Source organism: Neodiprion pinetum, chromosome 1 (genome assembly GCF_021155775.2).
Source record: "Neodiprion pinetum isolate iyNeoPine1 chromosome 1, iyNeoPine1.2, whole genome shotgun sequence".
Lineage (NCBI taxonomy): Eukaryota > Metazoa > Arthropoda > Insecta > Hymenoptera > Diprionidae > Neodiprion > Neodiprion pinetum.
This window is the reverse complement of record NC_060232.1, coordinates 31,016,624-31,035,932: the sequence shown is the minus strand read 5'-3', so window position 1 is coordinate 31,035,932 and position 19,309 is coordinate 31,016,624. Positions and strand designations below refer to the sequence as shown.

General features: G+C 38.8%; 3 protein-coding genes across 5 annotated transcripts; 2 read left to right on the top strand and 1 right to left on the bottom strand.

Moving 5' to 3' along the window:
- Positions 1 to 2,183: 2,183 nt before the first annotated feature.
- LOC124220061 (MATH and LRR domain-containing protein PFE0570w) lies at positions 2,184 to 4,571 on the top strand. The gene is made up of 4 exons (XM_046628495.2): positions 2,184 to 2,548; positions 2,629 to 3,019; positions 3,410 to 3,884; positions 4,034 to 4,571. Exons 2-4 carry the CDS (start codon positions 2,863 to 2,865, stop codon positions 4,548 to 4,550), a joined length of 1,149 nt encoding a protein of 382 aa, XP_046484451.1. The 5' UTR covers positions 2,184 to 2,548; positions 2,629 to 2,862; the 3' UTR covers positions 4,551 to 4,571.
- Positions 4,572 to 4,836: 265 nt separating this feature from the next.
- On the bottom strand, positions 4,837 to 7,651 carry LOC124219769 (transcriptional regulator ATRX homolog). 2 transcript variants are annotated; one of them, XM_046627984.2, is made up of 3 exons: positions 7,451 to 7,651; positions 5,569 to 6,975; positions 4,837 to 5,382 (listed from the first exon to the last, which is right to left on the bottom strand). In XM_046627984.2, exons 2-3 carry the CDS (start codon positions 6,929 to 6,931, stop codon positions 4,871 to 4,873), a joined length of 1,875 nt encoding a protein of 624 aa, XP_046483940.1. In that variant the 5' UTR covers positions 6,932 to 6,975; positions 7,451 to 7,651; the 3' UTR covers positions 4,837 to 4,870. The 2 variants fall into 2 exon arrangements, with proteins under 2 accessions (XP_046483940.1, XP_046483854.1); XM_046627898.2 differs by lacking the exon at positions 7,451 to 7,651 and adding an exon at positions 7,252 to 7,440.
- Positions 7,652 to 7,910: 259 nt separating this feature from the next.
- Positions 7,911 to 18,863, top strand: Mgtor (nuclear basket protein megator). Of its 2 annotated transcripts, none has more exons than XM_046626009.2 (16): positions 7,911 to 8,364; positions 8,475 to 8,637; positions 8,877 to 9,098; positions 9,205 to 9,764; positions 9,973 to 10,364; positions 10,527 to 10,783; positions 10,890 to 11,395; positions 11,555 to 12,079; positions 12,169 to 12,641; positions 12,743 to 13,189; positions 13,308 to 15,431; positions 15,512 to 15,922; positions 16,007 to 16,372; positions 16,472 to 16,655; positions 16,846 to 17,139; positions 17,640 to 18,863. In XM_046626009.2, the coding sequence occupies exons 1-16, from the start codon at positions 8,193 to 8,195 to the stop codon at positions 17,747 to 17,749; spliced, it is 7,206 nt and encodes a 2,401-aa protein (XP_046481965.1). In that variant the 5' UTR covers positions 7,911 to 8,192; the 3' UTR covers positions 17,750 to 18,863. The 2 variants fall into 2 exon arrangements, with proteins under 2 accessions (XP_046481965.1, XP_046481885.1); XM_046625929.2 differs by having other exon boundaries at positions 16,843 to 17,139.
- Positions 18,864 to 19,309: the final 446 nt, after the last annotated feature.

Here is a 19,309-nt window from a genome sequence, read left to right as displayed (position 1 = left end):
ATGCGGATTGTTCTTCTCAGATTACAAATCGAAATTGGGAGGGAGGTTGGAGGAGGGCATGCATTATTGTGTGGCGTGACGGTCGGCGGTCCTCTTCGACGCGAAGTCTTCGAGCTCAGCATCTCTCCCCATCTAGCGTACCACGGAACGCGATAGATAGTCCAGAGATGCGTTTTGCCCATTCAGACGATCACAGAGTTCAATTGAACGGAATAATGATCGGTAATGACTAAATAATTGAACTGAATAACGATTGAGAAATAATTGCAGAGTGACAAGAAATGGAAAATTCAATCAATTTCTGTGATCGTTTGACGCTATGGATTACAAAAGATAGTAACATCACGGTCCATCGCGACCTTCCTACCCTTGCCTGTTTCCCAACGAAGCCACCCAACGGAAAAGAGAGATTCACACTCTCATGCATAAACCCCGCGACGGATCCCAAAACGTCCACCTACCTACCCGGTTACCTATATTCGATCTAAACGATTCTCCATTTTTTCCAACACACATCATTCTTCTTCATTTGCGCCGTGGTCACTGACTTACATTTTCGTTGGTTACCTGTTGGGAGCAACATGTTTTTGTATCATAGTCTGCCTATTCAGCATACAGTATAGCGGTTGTATCCCGCCAACCCTAATATTGTATGTATTATTTTAGTAAATGTTGGCAGACTATCGGTACATAGACATTTTGTAAAATTGATTAAAAACACCCTGTATGCCAATTAGCATTTTGCTAAGCGAGCTAAGCCTGCAGTTGATCAGTACTTGTTGAATGTTAAATGATTGAAAATGATATATAAGATGTAATTTGATTACGTTGCGTTATGCCAGACTTTCGAATTTTATCGATTTAACATTAATGTGAATAATTAAATACGCTCAAACCTCAGGTGAACCCACCACTTAAACGACATCATCGGTAAATTTAAACGTAGAATATTACATCAGTTAGGTAACACAATTCGATCTCGCGAGTGCCGAGTAAGCGATGGTTACCTGTCGCGATGCTCATTCCACTTTTAGCAACGTGTAAAATTTCTAACTTTGAGTAAGCTACGATAAATTAAATTGCAAAAAATAATTATTCGACTGAAAGTCAAGCACGTTGCGATCGCGAATGAGCCTATTCATGCAGCTAAGAAATCGAAGATTTGTGTAACAATTGTTACCGCCACGCCACGTGACAGAGGAATCCCAGGGAAATACCCGTAACCTATACGTGCAAACTCACCAACGTTGCCGAGAAATGGAAAAGTTACTCGGAAGTCTCTGCTTAAATCTGTAAAAAACAAAACAGAACACTTGAATTAATGTAACTAATGGGCTGTTCAGTTTTCAAATTAATTATTACTGTTATCTAGTTTCATATTCATTGTATCTTATGCAAGAACAAAAGTTCGGCTTCATATGTACCATCTTGAATTATCATTCAATAATTAAAATAAATGTTGTTACCTCGGCTCTGGGCTGCTCCACACTTTTACATGCAGTAGTTCTTGTAGCATCTCAGCTTTATTTACACAGCGACGCACTGTTTACATAATTCACAACTTCACTAATCTCTTATAATTCCAAGAACCCCACTACAATAACACTCAATTCTAGATACACTTTTGTGCTGTAGCTGCCTGTTTGAACCGACTGAATAAACTTGCTAACAATGCAACTGCGCATTTGCCAAAAATCAGCCAAAACAATAGTAAAATGGACGCTCGACGCACAGAGGCAAAAGTAGACATCACTGAAATCGGAAGTTACACAAAGCAATGAAAACTCGGGACACGAAATTCACCTTCAACGTTCACAGGATGTTTTTATTTCAGTAACTCGATTTTTCTTCGGGTTACACGCTGCTCCTCGTGTATTATTCACAGATGAGTATGGTGGAAATACACTGATCGAACAACGTGACACCACCTCAACAACGCGGTCTGAATCTCGAACCGATACTGAAAGCACGCGATTTCGCTCCGATTGCTCGGGGACGACTGATGCTGCACGGCGCTCGGAAGAAATCTAAATCAGTTCTCTGAAGAACGGAAGATAATAATTCTCCCCCCCTCTGTCGCTCGTCACATGGAGTGGGGGTAGCTGTGTTTAGAGAACCGATTTGAATCCGTTCACAGAACGCTTACACCGTTGCTTACGCTCTGTTTCATACATCTCTATGGTCTCAATGATCGGGTGAAAACTATAGGTGAAAACACTACGTACGCCACATGCAACGCGATCAAATGTTTAGAACATTGCCGTAACATACATTCTCCGACCACTTACGGATCTTTCTTGAACAAGATTTTCTCAACTTTTCAATTTCATTATGACGACTGTATGTTACCAACGTTTTGCACGCGATAGTTGTAGGTTCATAACCTCATAGGAACTTCTTTTACCGGTGTGGTCAGTTACTTGGTTGATAATACGTGGTCAGTCTTTATATATCCTCAGTTAACGTATGTATATACATGGTTACTCCTGGCGGACGTTTTCGAGATATTTTAGCTAAGTTGTCTTGAACTCGACTTTAAATCGTGTCGGTAAGTTATCTGAAAACAGACATCTTAAAGGCAACTTTAAGACACTATTGTTTATTGGGTTTAACCGTTTGACGTTTTAGGAACGCTTCTATCAACGGTTCCGATGACGTTATAATTCTCGTTCCCTAATTATTGCGATCACTACAAGCTGCAAGTGACTTCGGATTCGGACTAGTGGTGATCACATGATCATCATTCTTTAGTAGCATCGTTGATTTCTGGTCTGGTGCACTGTTGCATACTCTGCCAGGTATCTCTCTGCTCTGTGCCAAGCTTTGCAGATTCGCGCTATAAATTGTCTGTGAAATGTATGTATGTACTTTGCGCATGTGCAATGGCCAAAACCCTATAAGTCCGCTGAAATTTCGAAAATACAGGAACTGAAAAGTATTTCATTGAATTTCTTAAAGATACCGCAAACTGCGAACAGCTGCAACATGTCCAATCACAGCGGTTTCAGTCAAGGTTCAAGTGAGTTTATGATATGAATGTCGTTATAATATTAGACTAAACTGAAATTGGTCTAAAGAAAATCTGCGATTCTTTATTATTGAAGTTGTACTGAAAACAGTTTATTACTTATGCCGTTGACGGAAATTTTAAAGACGCTTATCCTTGGGCAATGTTTGTGACAAGCACCCTGCGGGTGAGTGGTTCTGGGACTATGACACGCCGTATTAGCAATCCAGTAGCTTCCTCACCTGGGAAAGTCATTTAAAATACAATACCATAAAATATGCAAAACCCCATTAGGGTAACCGTCTTTAGTCAGCGCTTATGCGTACAAATACAGAACATTTTGTATAGAGAACCTTACCGGCTTCCGATTATTTTCATTGCTAGTGGAATAACGATTTACAGATATATCAGGAATATCGCTGATGTCTCATTCAATGAGTACCCGCTGTCAAACAGATTGGTCAATGGAATGCTCAGGGCAGAAGAATCCAACCATGCGATTTCCTATAGGATGTACAAACACTAAGAAACGCACTCATCAGTTGGAGGAAATGAACAAGGCACTTGCAAAGTGCAAAGATGTAATTTCTGATTATGCTATTAGGAAACTGATGTATGAAAGTGTTACAGAAGCATCGTTCAATAGGGATGAAACATTGCCACAAAGTACAGCAAAAAAATTAAGACAGTTAATCGCAGCCCATGAAGTTGAAAAGTACCTGCGCTTACCCAACAATTCCAATGATATAAATGAAAAGATCACTTTGTTGGGAATCACAAACTTATCCAAAATTCATTTAAGCTATGAAGAAAAACTAAGCATTAAAAAATCAGTTAATTGTAACCTACACAAGAAGGCTCGGGCATTTCTGTCAAGGTAGAGCTAGATTTCAAAATTGAACACCTAATTAGAAAGATAGGAACTGCTAGGTATATTTTATAATCCAAACAGTATAATTTTTCATATCTTAGTATTCAAACAATAAAATCGTGGAATTACAAACATGATATATTTTTTGTGTACAGGTTCAAGGTGTTGGGTGGAAACTTAGAAGAATTTAAGAAGACAGACGAATTGAACAGGCATCAAAAAATATCCGAGGTTTTTGAGATGGATCAGTTACAATGGAAGCAAAAAATTGAGCAAGAATGCGTTGTGTACGAGAAAGACATCTTAGAATATAAAAAGATTTTCAGCGAATGGATAAATTTGAAATATAGTGATATGAATGATGTACAACTTAAAAATGCATCAAGTTTACTGGCTAAAGCACAAGTACTCGAACTACAGGGAAAAATCACTAAATTGAACTGTAGTTTGAAAATGTTTCAAGAGACGCCAATGACACTGGAAGCTTACCAATTATTGGGGTCCAGTTTAGATAGTAAGATTTCCGATGTAGAAGATGAAATACAGAAAAAAGAAGCAATAAAAAAACTATATGAAGATCTCGGTGGTACTGAATATGACCAAGTTGCTCGGAGGTATATAGAATTGTGCAAAGCCATTGAAAAAAAAAAACGTATGATCGAGGACTTCTGAATTGATTAACTTATGGTATTACGTATCTTGGAAGATAGTGGTTAATCGTTGTCTCTTTATAATTTTCCATGTAATCTACTTGTACGTTGTTAGATATAATTAACTGTTTAAAATAAATTGCGACTGACAACTGACAATATAGTTTTCATTTTGAATATAAAATAATCCGAGGATCATATCAAGCTAAAAAAATTTGGATTGAATAATAAATGATCATTCAGGGGTGTAATTAAGTATCATGAAAACATGATTTGTTCGAAATTATCGCTCAGTAAAGGCTTCCGTATTAGATGTTGAATAGTTAATTATTTATTTTTACATCAAAATTTAACAATTTTACATCTGACCTTATTCTGATCATCTGCTTTTTTTTCATTAATATTATCTTCTTGTAACGATTCTAATTGACTGTTCTTAATTTTATCAGCAGTAATATTGGCTTCCTCTTTTTCCTTGATAAGATCTGGACAGTCTTTTTTCAAGTGTGTTACATCGCCGCATATCATGCAACTGCCTCCTTGAGGATACAATCCCTTAGGATTATCTGGACATTGTTTAGCGATATGCCCTTGCTCTCGACAAATGAAACAGCTAGCGTGTCTAAATTCCTGACCTTTAACTACTCTACATTCAAAGTGAGTGTGTTCTGCAGATCCACATTTAAAGCAAATTCCAGTACCAGCTTCGTCACGACCGAGCTCAGGGCAATCTGAAAGATTATGACCGGACTTACGACAATGAAAACAGACTCGCTTTCGCTCACGTGCCAGGGCTTTTTCCGCTTTACGCCTTTCCAACTTCATTGCGATGTTTATGTCCGAGCGAGGAATACCTGTAAAAATAATTAATTTCGAATTTCTAAATATATTTCCACAGCAAAATATGTTTGTATTTTAATAATTTTGTCAAGAGTTTTTATAAGCATGGAACTATTGGACGCAAAGATAAAAGTAGAAATTATTTTTCAAATATGTTGTAGTGAACCCCTATTGCACATATCTAGCCCATGCAGGTTTACCTTTGATAATCATGTTTTTTTTAAGTTGCTCCAGTCGGTCTGCATCTTCTTTTTTTACAGGAAATCCATCGTATTTAACAACTTGAACTTCATTGCCATTAATCATCATATTAACAACACCTTCATCAGGCTTGCGTCTTTTATATTCTCCTTTCTCATTGTTGCCATTTTTTCTTTTTTGGGCCTTTAGGCTCTGAGCATTATTGTTAACCCTTTTTGAATTATCAGAAAAGAAATTTTCAGTGTGAGCCTCACTACTACTATTGGCTTGTATTTCAAAATTACCGTTTTTTCTACTGAATTCTTTATTTTTTTTAACAGAATTGTTACATTGGTCAATTTGATTTCCACTTTCAGTAGACGTAGGCCTATGTGAACAATGGACTGTTGGTGTTCCAAATTTGACCTGATTACTCCATTCATTTCCTTGTACATCAAAGCCTTCAGCACTATGATTCTTCTGTGTGTCTACAGTAGTAGCTTGATTTTGGTTCTCAAGATTGGTGCTAGTTATTTTCTTCTGTTTTTTTTTATTTCTTTTTTGGCGTTTACTCAACTTTTCTGAACATCCTTCTTCCTGGGCTTCAGTAATGCTATCTTTCACTGCACAATCACTGTTCAATAACTCAGCTTTCTGATTTTGCTGCAACAAATCGATTGCCGCTTGACCAATATCAGAATCAGGGTTCGCTTTCTTGGATTTCTTTTTCCATTCCTTACATTGCTTATATTTCGAACACAGGTCTTCTACCGCAACAGAATTAGACTTGGCCTCTAGCAGAGTATCACCAGGAGTTGAATTGATAGCTTTGTTCTTTATGTCTGAACTTTTTGACATATCAGTTATCTTTGCAGCCATTTCTGTTTCGTTTCCAGTCACATTAAGTTTTTTTTTCTTAGCTGATTTTGGTTTAACTTGACCAGTAGTACTAGAATTTTCGATCTCATCACTACTAGCTTGAATGTTACTCTGCTTTTTGTTTTTTATTTTCACTGGAATTGCAAGAACTTGATCTTTAAAAGAGTTATCATTTAAGCCCTGTACCTCAACAGCCTTCTGATTTTTATTGTTTTTGCTGCCTTTGATATCGTGTAATTTGTCAATTTTATTTTTCTTGGATTGTAACTCTGGAACGTTGTCAAATGCTGCCCATTCATGATTCACATTCCCAAATGTATCATAATATAATCGGTCATCCTTCTCTGCAAGTAACTCAGTAGCAGTTTTTGGCTTTTTCGTGACAGCTTTGGATGCAGTTTGACTGTCTTCAAGCTGCATTTTCATTATACTCCATGGTGTAGCCTCATCAGGCACACGTTCATTGGATGCTTTGGAGCCCTTGGCTCTGGTAAATCTAGTCATGTTGGATAATCTTCAAGCAAAGAAACAACACAGCCGAAGGGTACCTGAAATTACATATAATTCATATCAACTTGTAACGATATAACCAATTTTTAAACAATAGTCGTCAAGGTAGAAAAATCGAAACAAAATAGCACGCTACTTCAATCCTGTTACACATTATTCGAGGTTAAACAAGCAGTCTGCTCGGAATATTAGAAATGAAATGCAACTGTAAAGTGCTGGAATTTAATAAAGTATCATTAAAGATAACATTGGCGATGAATTAACAATTTTATTCCGACATGTGTATCCATATTTAAAAACATTTTCCGCATTACCTGCGGCGCAATTGACAACGTATTAATCCACGTGGTCGGTAGTTTTCGGAGCACAGAACCCCTAACAGAACTTATCGGGAACGCCAACTGTTGGCTGGACGACAGACAGCGACATCGATCCAAGACATCGATCTCCCGCTGCTTACCCAGACTCGAAAAAACCCGGGAATGTATAATTCCGATTGCGTATATACCTAACCTGAAAATTGCTGTCAGCGATGAAAATCCGTGCAGAATGAGGCTATGGAAGGGCTACCCTACAATCTGATAGAGCGAGTGAAACTCAAAATTGGTATCCTGTTATCAGTAGCTTTTGAGTAGCTTATGCTCATCTAGCATTGATCTTTTCCTTTACTTCGAGATACAGTTGTTTGTGAACTGCAGCCTTATAGCATATACTACTCAAGGTAGCCTCGCGTGTACTGAAAGTATAGTGAGAGAGTGAGATAGTTTATCAATGCCATGTACTACCTATCTCCCTCGCTTCACAACCTGGTTGGCCAATGCGTTTCCTCTCAGCCAATCAAATGCAGAGTGAGAGAAACGGAGTATCCAGGGTAACACGTGGATATATGTCGCGCTCTCTCATCGCCACGGCCATAGTATTTGCGAGTTTGACGGCATGGGTAGCTAACTCCAGTAGTATATGGTCTAAGACTGCAGCAATCACGGTAGCACTGGCTGCATAATTACGGAAGTCGACCAATGTCAGACCTGTTCTCAACGAACTAACCAATAACGTTACTTTTTACTTTTACCCACCGTTATGCTACCGTGACGGCCGATGATTTTAAGTTGGTAATAATCCTAAATCTGTATTTCTGGCACCATTTTCTTCACAAATCAACCGACAACCGCAAACGCCGGTGAAGATTGTAGAATCTGCACGAAAAAGAGACGCGGATACATATTAAAATTTGTGAATTATCGGCGAAAACGATATGGAAACAATAGAAGAAAACCCACACAACGTGCTAGGCAGCATATTGAATGAAGAAGAACTTACACATATTCCAAAGGGTGTCAGCGAAAAGTTGAAATCGTATTTCGATGAACGGTTCGAAGAATTTATCACTGCTAAAGCTGTTTTTGAGACTGCCAGAAAAAATCTCGGTAAGATTAGCGTTACTTTTCTGCCTCCGATATTTACCGTTTCAAAAGTCCCTTCAAACTGTTCACTGATGTCTGTTTAACCATCCAATTTTGCTTTCTTCATCTGCCAGAACAAAAATTAGAGACTCTACAAAAGGATTACAATGAGCAGAAACTGGATTTGGAAGAATGTAAAGGCAAACTGGAACTGGCCAACAAATATACAAATGAACTTCAAACCAAAGTTGATGAAACTAGGTCTGAAGCAACAAGATTACAAGAATCACTTAGAAGGTATAAATATCTTTAGTGTGCTTCTTCCTAGCTCTGGGTTTACATTTCAAGAAATGTACGATCAGGCAATTCATTTCTTAAATTCCAGGTAGTACATATATGTGCATATGTTGTTTTTTCTGTGAAAGAAAGTGGCTATAACGAGTTGCCTAACAAATTAATTGACTTCGAATTCCTTTGAAACAATAGATATTTCGCATCTCAATTTTAGTATTCTGTTACTGATCCATTTTATATAGATTAGAAAAGGATAACGGAGAGCTGAGACGTCAACGGGATGTAGCCACAGATGAAAGAGATGCATTACAACTACAGGTTGAACGTCGAGATGCAGAACTTGAGCGTACACATGCCGAGCTGCAAATGCTCAGTACTCAGCTGCAGACAGCGGTGACTGCCAAATGTCAGGCTCTGGCTGACACTGAAGAGATCCGCAGTCGCGAGATGTCTTTAGATTACAAGTCAGTAGATATTGTATTTGTTAACTCAAGTTATCCATAGGTTTCAAGTATTTTAACAGAGAAATATAAATCCTTGTTGGAAATTTGTAAATACATTTATTCACAGGGAACAGCGTCTGGAGAAAGAGCGAACCCTTTTATCTCAACAGATGGCCAATTTAGAAGAAGAGCTATCAAGGCGCACTGGAGAACTGCAAAATGTTCGTACTGAATCGTCCAAGAGATCACTGTTGACAGAAACCCAACTTTCACAGCGTGAGGAAGAACTGCGAATAGCTAATGATGAGATTAGTAAACTCCGCGAAGGAAATTCCCTCATCATCAAACGCTGTGATGAAATGGCACAAAAATTAGAAGAACAAAGAGCTCATGAGCTTTCAATGCATGCTTCTTATCGTGAGGAAGTTAACGCTCAAACTAGACTAGCTGATCTGTATAAGGGAATGGCAGATGAAGCTAATGCCAAGGCTGAAGAATTTAGTTCAGCTGTTAAAGAACTACAATCCCTGCTTGAACAAGCCACCGAGCAGTACGGTGTGCTTGAAACACAGCACAATGATTTACAAATACGAATTGATGAAGAGGTCGCTGAAAAGTCACAAAAAATCGAGGAGCTTGTAAAAGAGCTGGAACGAGCGAATGATTTACTGAAGGATGCCAAACAAGGTATAGTTTTAAAGTTGGGTATCTAATTTCGATCGAATTTAAGGCTAGATGTGAAAACAATTGCGTTTAGATCATACTTTTGAATACTTTTTCTTGATCAGCTTAATCCATGAAAGTTGCTCGATGAATTACCAGACATCCATACGATATATTAAAGGTAAGCATGCTAAGAACGTTTTGACTTAATTATTTACTATGTGCTCCATAGAAATGTTAGACCACGCAGTGGAGCAACTGGCTCCAACAGCAGCAGTAGCAAGTAGGCTGTTGAAAAAAGGCTCCAGCCTGACCCAAATTTATACCCAATTGGTTGATGCTACCAACGAACTGGCAATTGAGAAAGAAGAAAATGAGCGATTAAAGTCACAAATGAATATAATACTCCGTGAACTTGAAGATAAGGCACCGGTACTGCAACAACAGCGTGACGATTACGAAGCCGCAGTTGCCAATGTTACAATGCTCACTTCGCGTCTTGATGACCTTCTTGCTGAAAATCATCGTTTGCAAGAATCTGCAGATGAGGCTTCGCGCATTGCTAACCACCATGTTCGGGAAAATAAACGGCTAAAGACAGAGCTTGCGGATCTTGCTAGACAGGTATTTCTATATATTTTAATTTAGATTTCTTCATTTACATTTGTTATGTCTCAAACACTACTCAGTGCAAAAAAAAAAAAAATTATCATGTGACAAATATCTCATAGGAATACCTGTACAGTCGTATGATCATGTTAGTAGAGTTATTTTTCATCATTCCAGGTCTGTTTCCTTCTTAAAGAAGTCCAGGAGAGTCGTGGAGGTTCGACAGTCCTCTCTTCCACAATAATGGAGTCTGACGACCTAGCATCTTCTCAAATTATCAGCAAAAAGTTGGTTACCTTTAGAGATATTGAAGAATTACAGGAAAACAATCAAAAATTGTTATCAATTGTCAGAACATTATCTGCAAGACAAGAAGAAATTGAAAAGGCAACTGATGAAATTAATTCTGGGGAGATGAAAGAAAAACTTGATAGGTACATTACTTTCACAGCAAGTCAATGATGTATTACACCCCACTGTGTAATTTGACGTAAGGAACCCATTTAATGGTATACGAAAGTAAATTTTGTCTCATTTCAGGTATGTAGAACAACTATCTGACATGCAAGCGGCGCAGGACCGACAATCAAAGATGCTTGAAGGTTTGTTAAGACAAAGGGATATGTACAAGAATATGTATCAGCAGTGTCTGAATCAGACCTCAACCAATAGTCGCCGAGAGTCTGTTACAGACGAGGAGAAGGTGGAAATGGAGGTAGATCAAAAGGAAAATGAAAGAGAAAATAAGAAGAAAGAAAAAGAAGAAAAAGATAAAAAAATAGCTGAATTGGAATCTAAGCTAAAACGACTGTGTGACGAGTATGATACATATAGAAAAGAACGAGTTGCGCATGAACGAATGTTAGGTGAAGAAATTGAGAGATTGAGAAAAGAGGCAGAGGCCAGTTCTGCACGCAGTTGCCGATTGAAATCGCAATTGGATTCTGCTAATGAGCGATTCCATCTTCTACAGGCCAATGTCAGCTCATACAAATCCCAAATTAAAGTTCTTGAGGAAAAATGCAGTAACTACAATACAACAATTGGTATGAAAATGTACCCTTGTATGAACCAATAATGATTTGATGAATGAATGTGCCAGGATATTACATTATTTTACATTTAATTTGGAGTTACGATTATTCTTAATCATAAGTTGAAACTGATGAATTTGTCAACGATATTAAGTGATTGAATTATTTCAGGAAAACATGAACAGAGTATAATGATATTGAAAGACGAAACTTTAGATGCACAAGCTCGTCTGTCACGAGCTGAGGTGCAATTAGAAAACCTACGACAAGAAAGGCAATTATTGCGAGATTCAGAGGGACGCCTGTTAAAAGAGCGGGAGGTATTGCACAGAGAGAGACAAACGCAAGCATTGCTACGAGCAGATGTGGAAGCTATTAAAGCCAGTTTGGAACGTTCTCAAGCAGAGGGTCAATTACGAGCAGAACAGCGTCTCGATGACGCTACTAGCGAGTGTGCAGCTTTACGTAGAAGACTTCAAGAAGAACAAGATCGATTTCGTGAATTAGCATCTCACTTAGAACGCCAGTTGGCTACCTCACAGCAACGGCTCACAGAAGAACGTGAGATGGTCGAGAAATTACGAGCGGACCTTGAAGCTGCTCGCGAAGTTCACATTGAAGATGTACGACGTATTGAAGATTTTAGTGCTAGACTTAGACAAGCTAACGCACATTCAATAGCCAAACCCATGATTGGTAAATATTTACGCAACGTCATTTTTGATTTTGAAATTTAAGAATTGTGATGCTGTTATTGTACAAAAAATATGTTAATTTTCTCACAGGAGATGAAAATACGATCAAGCGACTAAAGGAACTTGAGATTCAACTTACAAGTAGTCAAGCAGAAGTCAGATCACTCTCAGAACAGTTGAAAGCAGCCCACCAACACAGCCAACAGTATTGTAATATAGCTGAAAGCTCTGAAAGCCAGCTCCGAGAGTTGACGGCGGAACAAATCAAATACAAGGAAGGAGTTGAACAACATCTTCAGGAGACGCAGGCTGTAATAGCATCACTTAAACAGCAAAATCAAGACTTAGAAGGCGAACTTAGTCGTATTAAATCAGGATGCCATGAAACAGACTCAGAATTACGTGGAAAGCTAAATATTGCTGAAAGACAATTGGAAGAACTTGGGGAATTGAGACAAGAGTTGCTTACAGCTCAAAGTGATCTACAAGCTGCATCAAATGCTGTCAAAGAAACTGAAGAAAAATATGCTAGAGAAATGCTCCTGCACTCCACCGACTTGCAGGTAAATATTCTGTATACATTCTGGTCCGAAATTTTGTACTCTAATTACGAATGTCCGTGTATTTGTGTCTCGTAATTAATAACATTGTTATGTTATTGCAGGCACTCGCGCGACTAAAAGAAGAATCAGGTGCTGTTACAGAGAAAATCTCTCATCTTACCCAAGAACGGGACTCCGCAATTGAATCACTACAAATTGAGAAGGCTGCCTGGCATGAAAGAGAACAACGGTTAAATGAGGAAGTTCATGAGTTACAAGTCAGAATGAAAGATTTGGACGCACAAAACTCCTTGTTGCATGATCAAATACAAGAGCTAAGTGATCGGACGGCTGTTATCCAAAGTCAACAGTTGAACGCAAATTGCTCCATAAGCCCTGATACCAGTTTAGAAGCAATGAATCGTAGCTTCAGTGGACTTGAAGATGATTCTAAATCAGCGGAACAGCTCTTAAGAGTAATGAAATATCTTAGAAGAGAAAAGGACTTGGCTGTTGCAAAGTTTGACGTTCTGAGAGCGGAAAACCTAAGACTCAAGTCACAGGCTGAGGTGAGTATTAACGATTCCATTCCATTTTTTTTTTATTTGGTCACAGCATAGAGTATTAAAAAATTCCTAGTATTTGAAAGTATAGAAATATTAATAACTCATGTCCGAATAATAACAGGCATTGGAGAAACGAATGAAGGAAGCAGAGACATTGCTCAGCTCACAACGTGAAGAATCGGAAATTGATGTTGTAACAACTTCAAAGCATTCTGAACTATTACGCAAAGTTGAAACGCTCAATGCTATCACGGATTCGAATCGTATCCTTAGAGAAGAGCGAGATAGTCTACTGGTTCAAGTATCAGATCTGACTACAAAAGTAACAGCACTTTCGGCCGAAGTGGTACCACTTCGTGACAAAGTTCGAGAATTAACATCTAAAACTGAAGCGCTGGTACAAGAGAATAACAGCCTCAAAGCAGAAGCTACTAGATGGCGTCAACGAGCCAATGCTCTTGTAGAAAGAGCCAATAAAGCAAGTCCCGAGGACTGGCGACGTTTGCAAAGTGAACGAGAAAATCTTAGTAAACTGCTGACTTCTGAGCGTGAAACGCATGCAAAACAAATGGATGAATTGAATTTACTGAAGGTCGAGAAATCCAAACTTGAAGAACAACTGATCCAACAGCAACGTCAGATTCAATCTCAGAGCGAACAATTATCCAAGAGCCTAGAGGATATCCGAAAGCTTAATCAAGACTTGAGCGAATCACTTGCTAACTCAGCTGCAAAATTGAAAGAAGTAACAGTACTGCGTAAAGAACTCACAGACAAAGAAGTTGTACTGAATGATACCAAAAATAAAGAATTGAAGATCCGTACAATCGCAAAGAAATACAAGACACAATTTGAAGAACTAACTAAGACGCTTGAGGAAGAGAAATCTAAACAGACACAATTACAAGCAACTGGAACAGCTGTGCAAAATGTGGAACGTGAAAATCAATTGAGGGAAGAGGGGAGGCAAGAGCTGCGTCAGGCAAATCTTGAATTATCCGCTCGTACTGAGGAACTGACTCGCCAATTAACGGCTGTACAAAATGAAACAGAAGCCCTGAAAAAAGAAGTGGAAACATTAAACAAGGCCAGTGTTGAAAAGGAAGAGCGTGCAAAACAAGTACTCAAAGGCGCGAGAACGAGAATCATGCAACTGACAGAATCGAAAAAGGTTTGTGAAAAAGAATTGAACGATTTAAAGTCTAAAGTTGAATCTAATTCAGGGGAATCCGAAACTTCTGAACACGATGCGAGACTAGCTGCCATAAAATCTCAAATGGAAGGAAGAATTTCACGTCTAGAACATGAGAAGACTGAAGTGCATGCTGAAAAAGAAGCTCTTCTCCAACGAGTTAATCAATTGCAAAGACAATTGTCATCTAGTACTGGTGGAGTCAGTGTTGCAAATGAACCACCAACAGCTAACATTAAGCCCATGTCAGCACGTTCGGAAACTCCTCTCGCAAGCATTCGTCCCATGACCGTTGTGGTACAATCTAGGACTGCAGCTGTTTTACGCACAACTGTAGCAGCCCCTGTTTTAGTAGCACCTCAACAACAACAACAACAACAACAACAGCAGCAGCAGCAGCAGCAGCAGCAGCAGCAGCAGCAGCAGCAGCAGCAACAACAACAACAACAACAACAGCAACAGCAGCAACAACAACAACAACAACAGGCTGTTCACACTACTGAAACTAGCTCACCTACCAGCAGTCACTCTGACTATCAACCAGCCAGTACGAGCAGTTCATCCCAGACCACCACTAGCAATTTGCGGCAACTAGCAGTTCAGCCGCAACTCAGCGAACCAGCAGAATCCACTCAGCGGGAAGACCCAGAAAGTGTAGAACCTTTAAGCCTTCAGCAGCAGCAGTGCCAACAACAACCTCAACAGCAGCAACAAACTGTAGCGTTGGTTAGTCCGAGAGTCGAACAGCAGCAGCAACAACAACAGCAACAACAACAGCAACAACAACAGCAGCAGCAACAAGCTGTGGCCAGTGTTAGTGATCAGCAACAAACAGTAGCGAGCAGCTCAACACCATCAGTGAGCACTTCGCAAGGTACCAGCGGCCATAAACGTCCTAGAAGTCTTGATACCTCAGCATCCGGATCAAGTGTTGCCGAAGGTGGTGTAGAGGCTACAAAACAAGAACAAAGTCCAAGCCCAAAAAATAAGCGAAGCAGGCAGCAAGAAATAACACCCGCACCCACTGCCAGTGCCACTGACGTCGAGTATCAGGTTTGTTCATGACCCAAAATGTTAATACTAAGCGTTTATTACCAATAGCTAAATCTCTCGTTTTATTTCTTGCTCCACAGGTACCTACGTCAAGCCAACGTGATCAAGATGAAGAAGTAGAAGATGGGTGTGTGGTTGTAGTTGATTGTGACGAAGGTGAGGGAGGTGGAACTCATCAGGTTCAAGAGGAAGAAGAATTTGACCATGAAACATACGAGGAAATGGAAGAGGAAGAAGAATTACCATATGGAGTTGAGGGTGAAGGAGAAGTGGACAATAATGAAGTAGAAATAATAATGGAGGACGACTCTACTAGCGTTGAAGTACCCCGACAAGTTCAACCTGCAACTACTAACAATCAGCAACAACAACAGTCAGAAGCCATCAGCAGTGCTGGTCCTACTGGAGAGCCACCTTTACCATTTGTACCAAGATCCTCTCGTGGTGTAGCTCCGATGCCAAGGCAACAGCAGCAACAACATCTACTCTTGGTATGCCTTCCGACTTACATGTTATGAAAAAGCAAATTAACAATTACCAAAGTGGGGAAATGATATCTTGATTTGTAATCACAGCCTCAACAGGGGTATGAAGATGGTGGTGACGACAGTATAGTACCAAGCACCCCAACGCTATTTGTACCTCGCCGAGGAGATGGGTTTGGAGAAGCTGTCAGCTCTCCCCAGGTACCGCAAGGTCGGTTTACTTTCGGCGATCCTTCACCTACTGTTACTGCAACAGCAACACCAACATTAGCTACTCCCACTGGACCAGCAAGAGCTATTTTTGGCTCCTCAGGCTCTGGGGTCGCTCAAGTAGTACAAGAAGGAATGGATGATACACGAATGGATCTGACTCAACTTGAAGATGCTGGAACAGGACGAAGCGTGCCTACTACTCCCTTACAAGTGTCTCCAGCTGCTGCTGATGTACCACCTTCGGTACAAAAATTTTTTTCTACATGAATACATGAAATTTAATTAGTGTACAGAGAAGTAACAATATTAATGTATTCCTTTCTGTTCTTACAAATTTTATAGACAAGCAGTGGGCAGTCAGAAGAACAAGAAGCCCCTCTATCTGGAGTTGCCACAGCTACGATAACAGCAACAACTGACACCAGTGATGAATCAGCAATTCCTAGTATTCGAATTGTAACAGTAGAACAAGAAGCAATCCAAGCAGAAGTTACGACTGAAACTCTTGAGTTGACACCTGCTGACGGTAATTTTATTTTTCCATTATAGTCAAGTTTAAAACTTTCCCAATCATCTATATTTATAATATCAAGTATACATTCCCTCCTAAGCATTGGTTGCATTCATAACATGTAGCCGCTTTGAAAAATGGAACCAGTTTCACTTGCAGCTGTTAGTTTGAATGATTCTATATGTACGGTCTGTTTATTAAGTAGTGACTTCAGAAAGTGAAAAACAAGATGAGGGTGGTCCAAGTGCAGGGGATGATGAGGTTACCGAAGTAGAAGTTGAGGCGGAACCAGCAGGTGCTGAAGTTAGTACCGAAGAAGTAGAAGATGAAGGTCGGGAGGCTGAAGCCTCTCCGTCATGTAACACACGTTCACAGAAGGCATTAGCTGCAGCAGCAAACAATAACAGAGTTACGGCACGTCGTTCTAATCGATCTCCATTCCGCTCGTCTCGAGGACAACGGCCAACACCCATTATCTGGGAAAATCAGTCTGGTCGAGGTCAGTTGAAAGTTTGTTTCCATATATATTTCCATAATTATTTAAAACATTCAATTTATTATTGCAAGAATTTGGTTAGATTTTTCATTTTTATCTACTCAATAATAAATTTCGTATTACTGGAAAAAATAATCCCTATTCAAAAAAAATGTCCAACTGAATTTTCAAAAATACAAATTCTATAATTTAATAATGTTCACACGTAATTATCAATATTGATGTAACATCAAAATATTATAAATCTTGCACTATACTATGTTGGCATGAAATCCTCGCAATATAACAGTAACCGACGTTTTGTCCCCTTTCATAACAAGTGTACTATTAGCGAAAAATGTATATAATTGCAGGACAACCAGTTTTTATTATATTCCTGTGAAACACTTCTCACTTTTCTATTTCTTGGCAGCTATTGTTGCTGTAATATTTTACGCACAATATTTTGAATGGTAACTGCTGCGTTTTTAAAGTACAGACCACAACCTTTTCTTTAATTGTAGGGCACAATCCAATAAGAGGAGGGCCACAGTCAAGAGGTGGGGTTAGCGAAGGTAGAGCACGAGGTTCCAGAGGACGGCGTATGCGAAAATTTCCGTATGCCCGCTTTTAAGACATAGTACTAGCACTAGTTAGTGGGTGCTGCTTAACATATATGCATATATTATGATAAAACCAGATTCATCATATTACGACGTGCAGTTTAATGTGGTCTAGTATTACTTTGGAATATTGATGGAGTGGTGTCATCATACTTTGTTAAAATCTATCGTCTAACAAATACTCTGGAAAAACCGAGTAGTTGTAAAAGTGCACGTAAGAACTCTTGGCTGCTAATCCCTTGCTCAGAGAACGTATTATTTTGATAGTCAAGTATCGATCGGCATATGAATGTATTGCCGGTATTGCATGAGCTAGATTATGAATCTGTACCCAAACTGTAACTTGAGTACGAGTATTTTAAGTAAATGGTGCATATAAGATAACTTATTTGACTAAGAAATTAACTGAGCAACAGAAAAGTGGAAATGAACATATTTGAGGAAGATTCGTGACAGTTGTATCACGATAATACATTCATGCTTGATACAAGAGTTATAGATAATACCGTGGTTGATATGTAACTTCAATCGTCTGAGTAAAAATAATCACAGGATTCTGATAAAGAAGTGATTGCCTTCTTAGGTCAGACGAATGTAAAAATAACGGAAAATAGATGAGTAAGAGTGAAATCCCGGCTTGAGTTGTTATTGGAAAAATTATCTTACCTCATTTAAAAGCGACGACGAAAAAATGTACATATGTCAAGTGACTGTTTCAGTTCACATATGGTTCAAGATGCTTCTATGATTTTCGTTAATAAAATATTAACTTTAAATAATTCACATTCCGTATAGCTCTCCGAAAGATTCGATTGAACGACCGTCGATTAATAATATTAATCGCAAAATTATCTCGCGTCTCTTGCGTTCAACCGTTTCTATATCATTAATGCTGACTGATCAACTTATTCTATAATTCGTAATACTTGGATTATAGGAATTGTATTGTCTCTTATGGTAAGGTCGAGATAGTTTTGAACTATGGGACAAAATTTGTCAGATATTAAAGTTAAATTGGCAACATGTATTGATAATTGAGAAACGATACCACGAATATTATGGAATATATACCTGTACTTTCGATATGTGTATTTTTCAATCAATAAATAATATGCTATGATGAGACTAACTGTGATAAAGTGATTATGAAATTGAAACCTGGGTAATAGAGAAGTCAAGGCTCAATTCCACTAGCATCTTCAGATACCTTCTCTCTCTACTCTCTACCTACTTTGTATTATCACTTGCAGCTGTTACTGAAATAATGCCGTGATGAATGTTAAATGAAGAGTAGTAATTTTCTCATAATTTGATTGTCGTCTTACTTTTCACGCCATGCACGTTGATATCAAAACAAACAAAAGTTTTAATAAAAATCAAAAATCCCTGCTTTCATTGTCGCTGATGACCAGAATTACCATTGATTCGATTATAGAATCCTCATCTCACAAACTCAACGTATATAAATTTGTAAAGTACGATAATACTAACAATAAATGTAAGTACTAATCATAAATATACAATAAAGTTCAAATACAACGCTTAGATAAAGACCTGTGTCCACGATCTTG

What these genes read in the sequence shown, in the direction of transcription:
- LOC124219769 (XM_046627984.2), bottom strand. Translation starts at nt 6,931, where the DNA reads ATGACTAGATTTACCAGAGCCAAGGGCTCCAAAGCATCCAATGAACGT. An exon ending in AAAAAACATGATTATCAAAG is followed by an intron (nt 5,383 to 5,568) that starts GTAAACCTGCAT and finishes TTATTTTTACAG; the next exon opens with GTATTCCTCGCTCGGACATA.
- Mgtor (XM_046625929.2), top strand. Translation starts at nt 8,193, where the DNA reads ATGGAAACAATAGAAGAAAACCCACACAACGTGCTAGGCAGCATATTG. An exon ending in GACTGCCAGAAAAAATCTCG is followed by an intron (nt 8,365 to 8,474) that starts GTAAGATTAGCG and finishes TTCATCTGCCAG; the next exon opens with AACAAAAATTAGAGACTCTA. An exon ending in GAGATGTCTTTAGATTACAA is followed by an intron (nt 9,099 to 9,204) that starts GTCAGTAGATAT and finishes ATTTATTCACAG; the next exon opens with GGAACAGCGTCTGGAGAAAG.
- LOC124220061 (XM_046628495.2), top strand. Translation starts at nt 2,863, where the DNA reads ATGTACTTTGCGCATGTGCAATGGCCAAAACCCTATAAGTCCGCTGAA. An exon ending in CGGTTTCAGTCAAGGTTCAA is followed by an intron (nt 3,020 to 3,409) that starts GTGAGTTTATGA and finishes AACGATTTACAG; the next exon opens with ATATATCAGGAATATCGCTG. An exon ending in GCTCGGGCATTTCTGTCAAG is followed by an intron (nt 3,885 to 4,033) that starts GTAGAGCTAGAT and finishes TTTTGTGTACAG; the next exon opens with GTTCAAGGTGTTGGGTGGAA.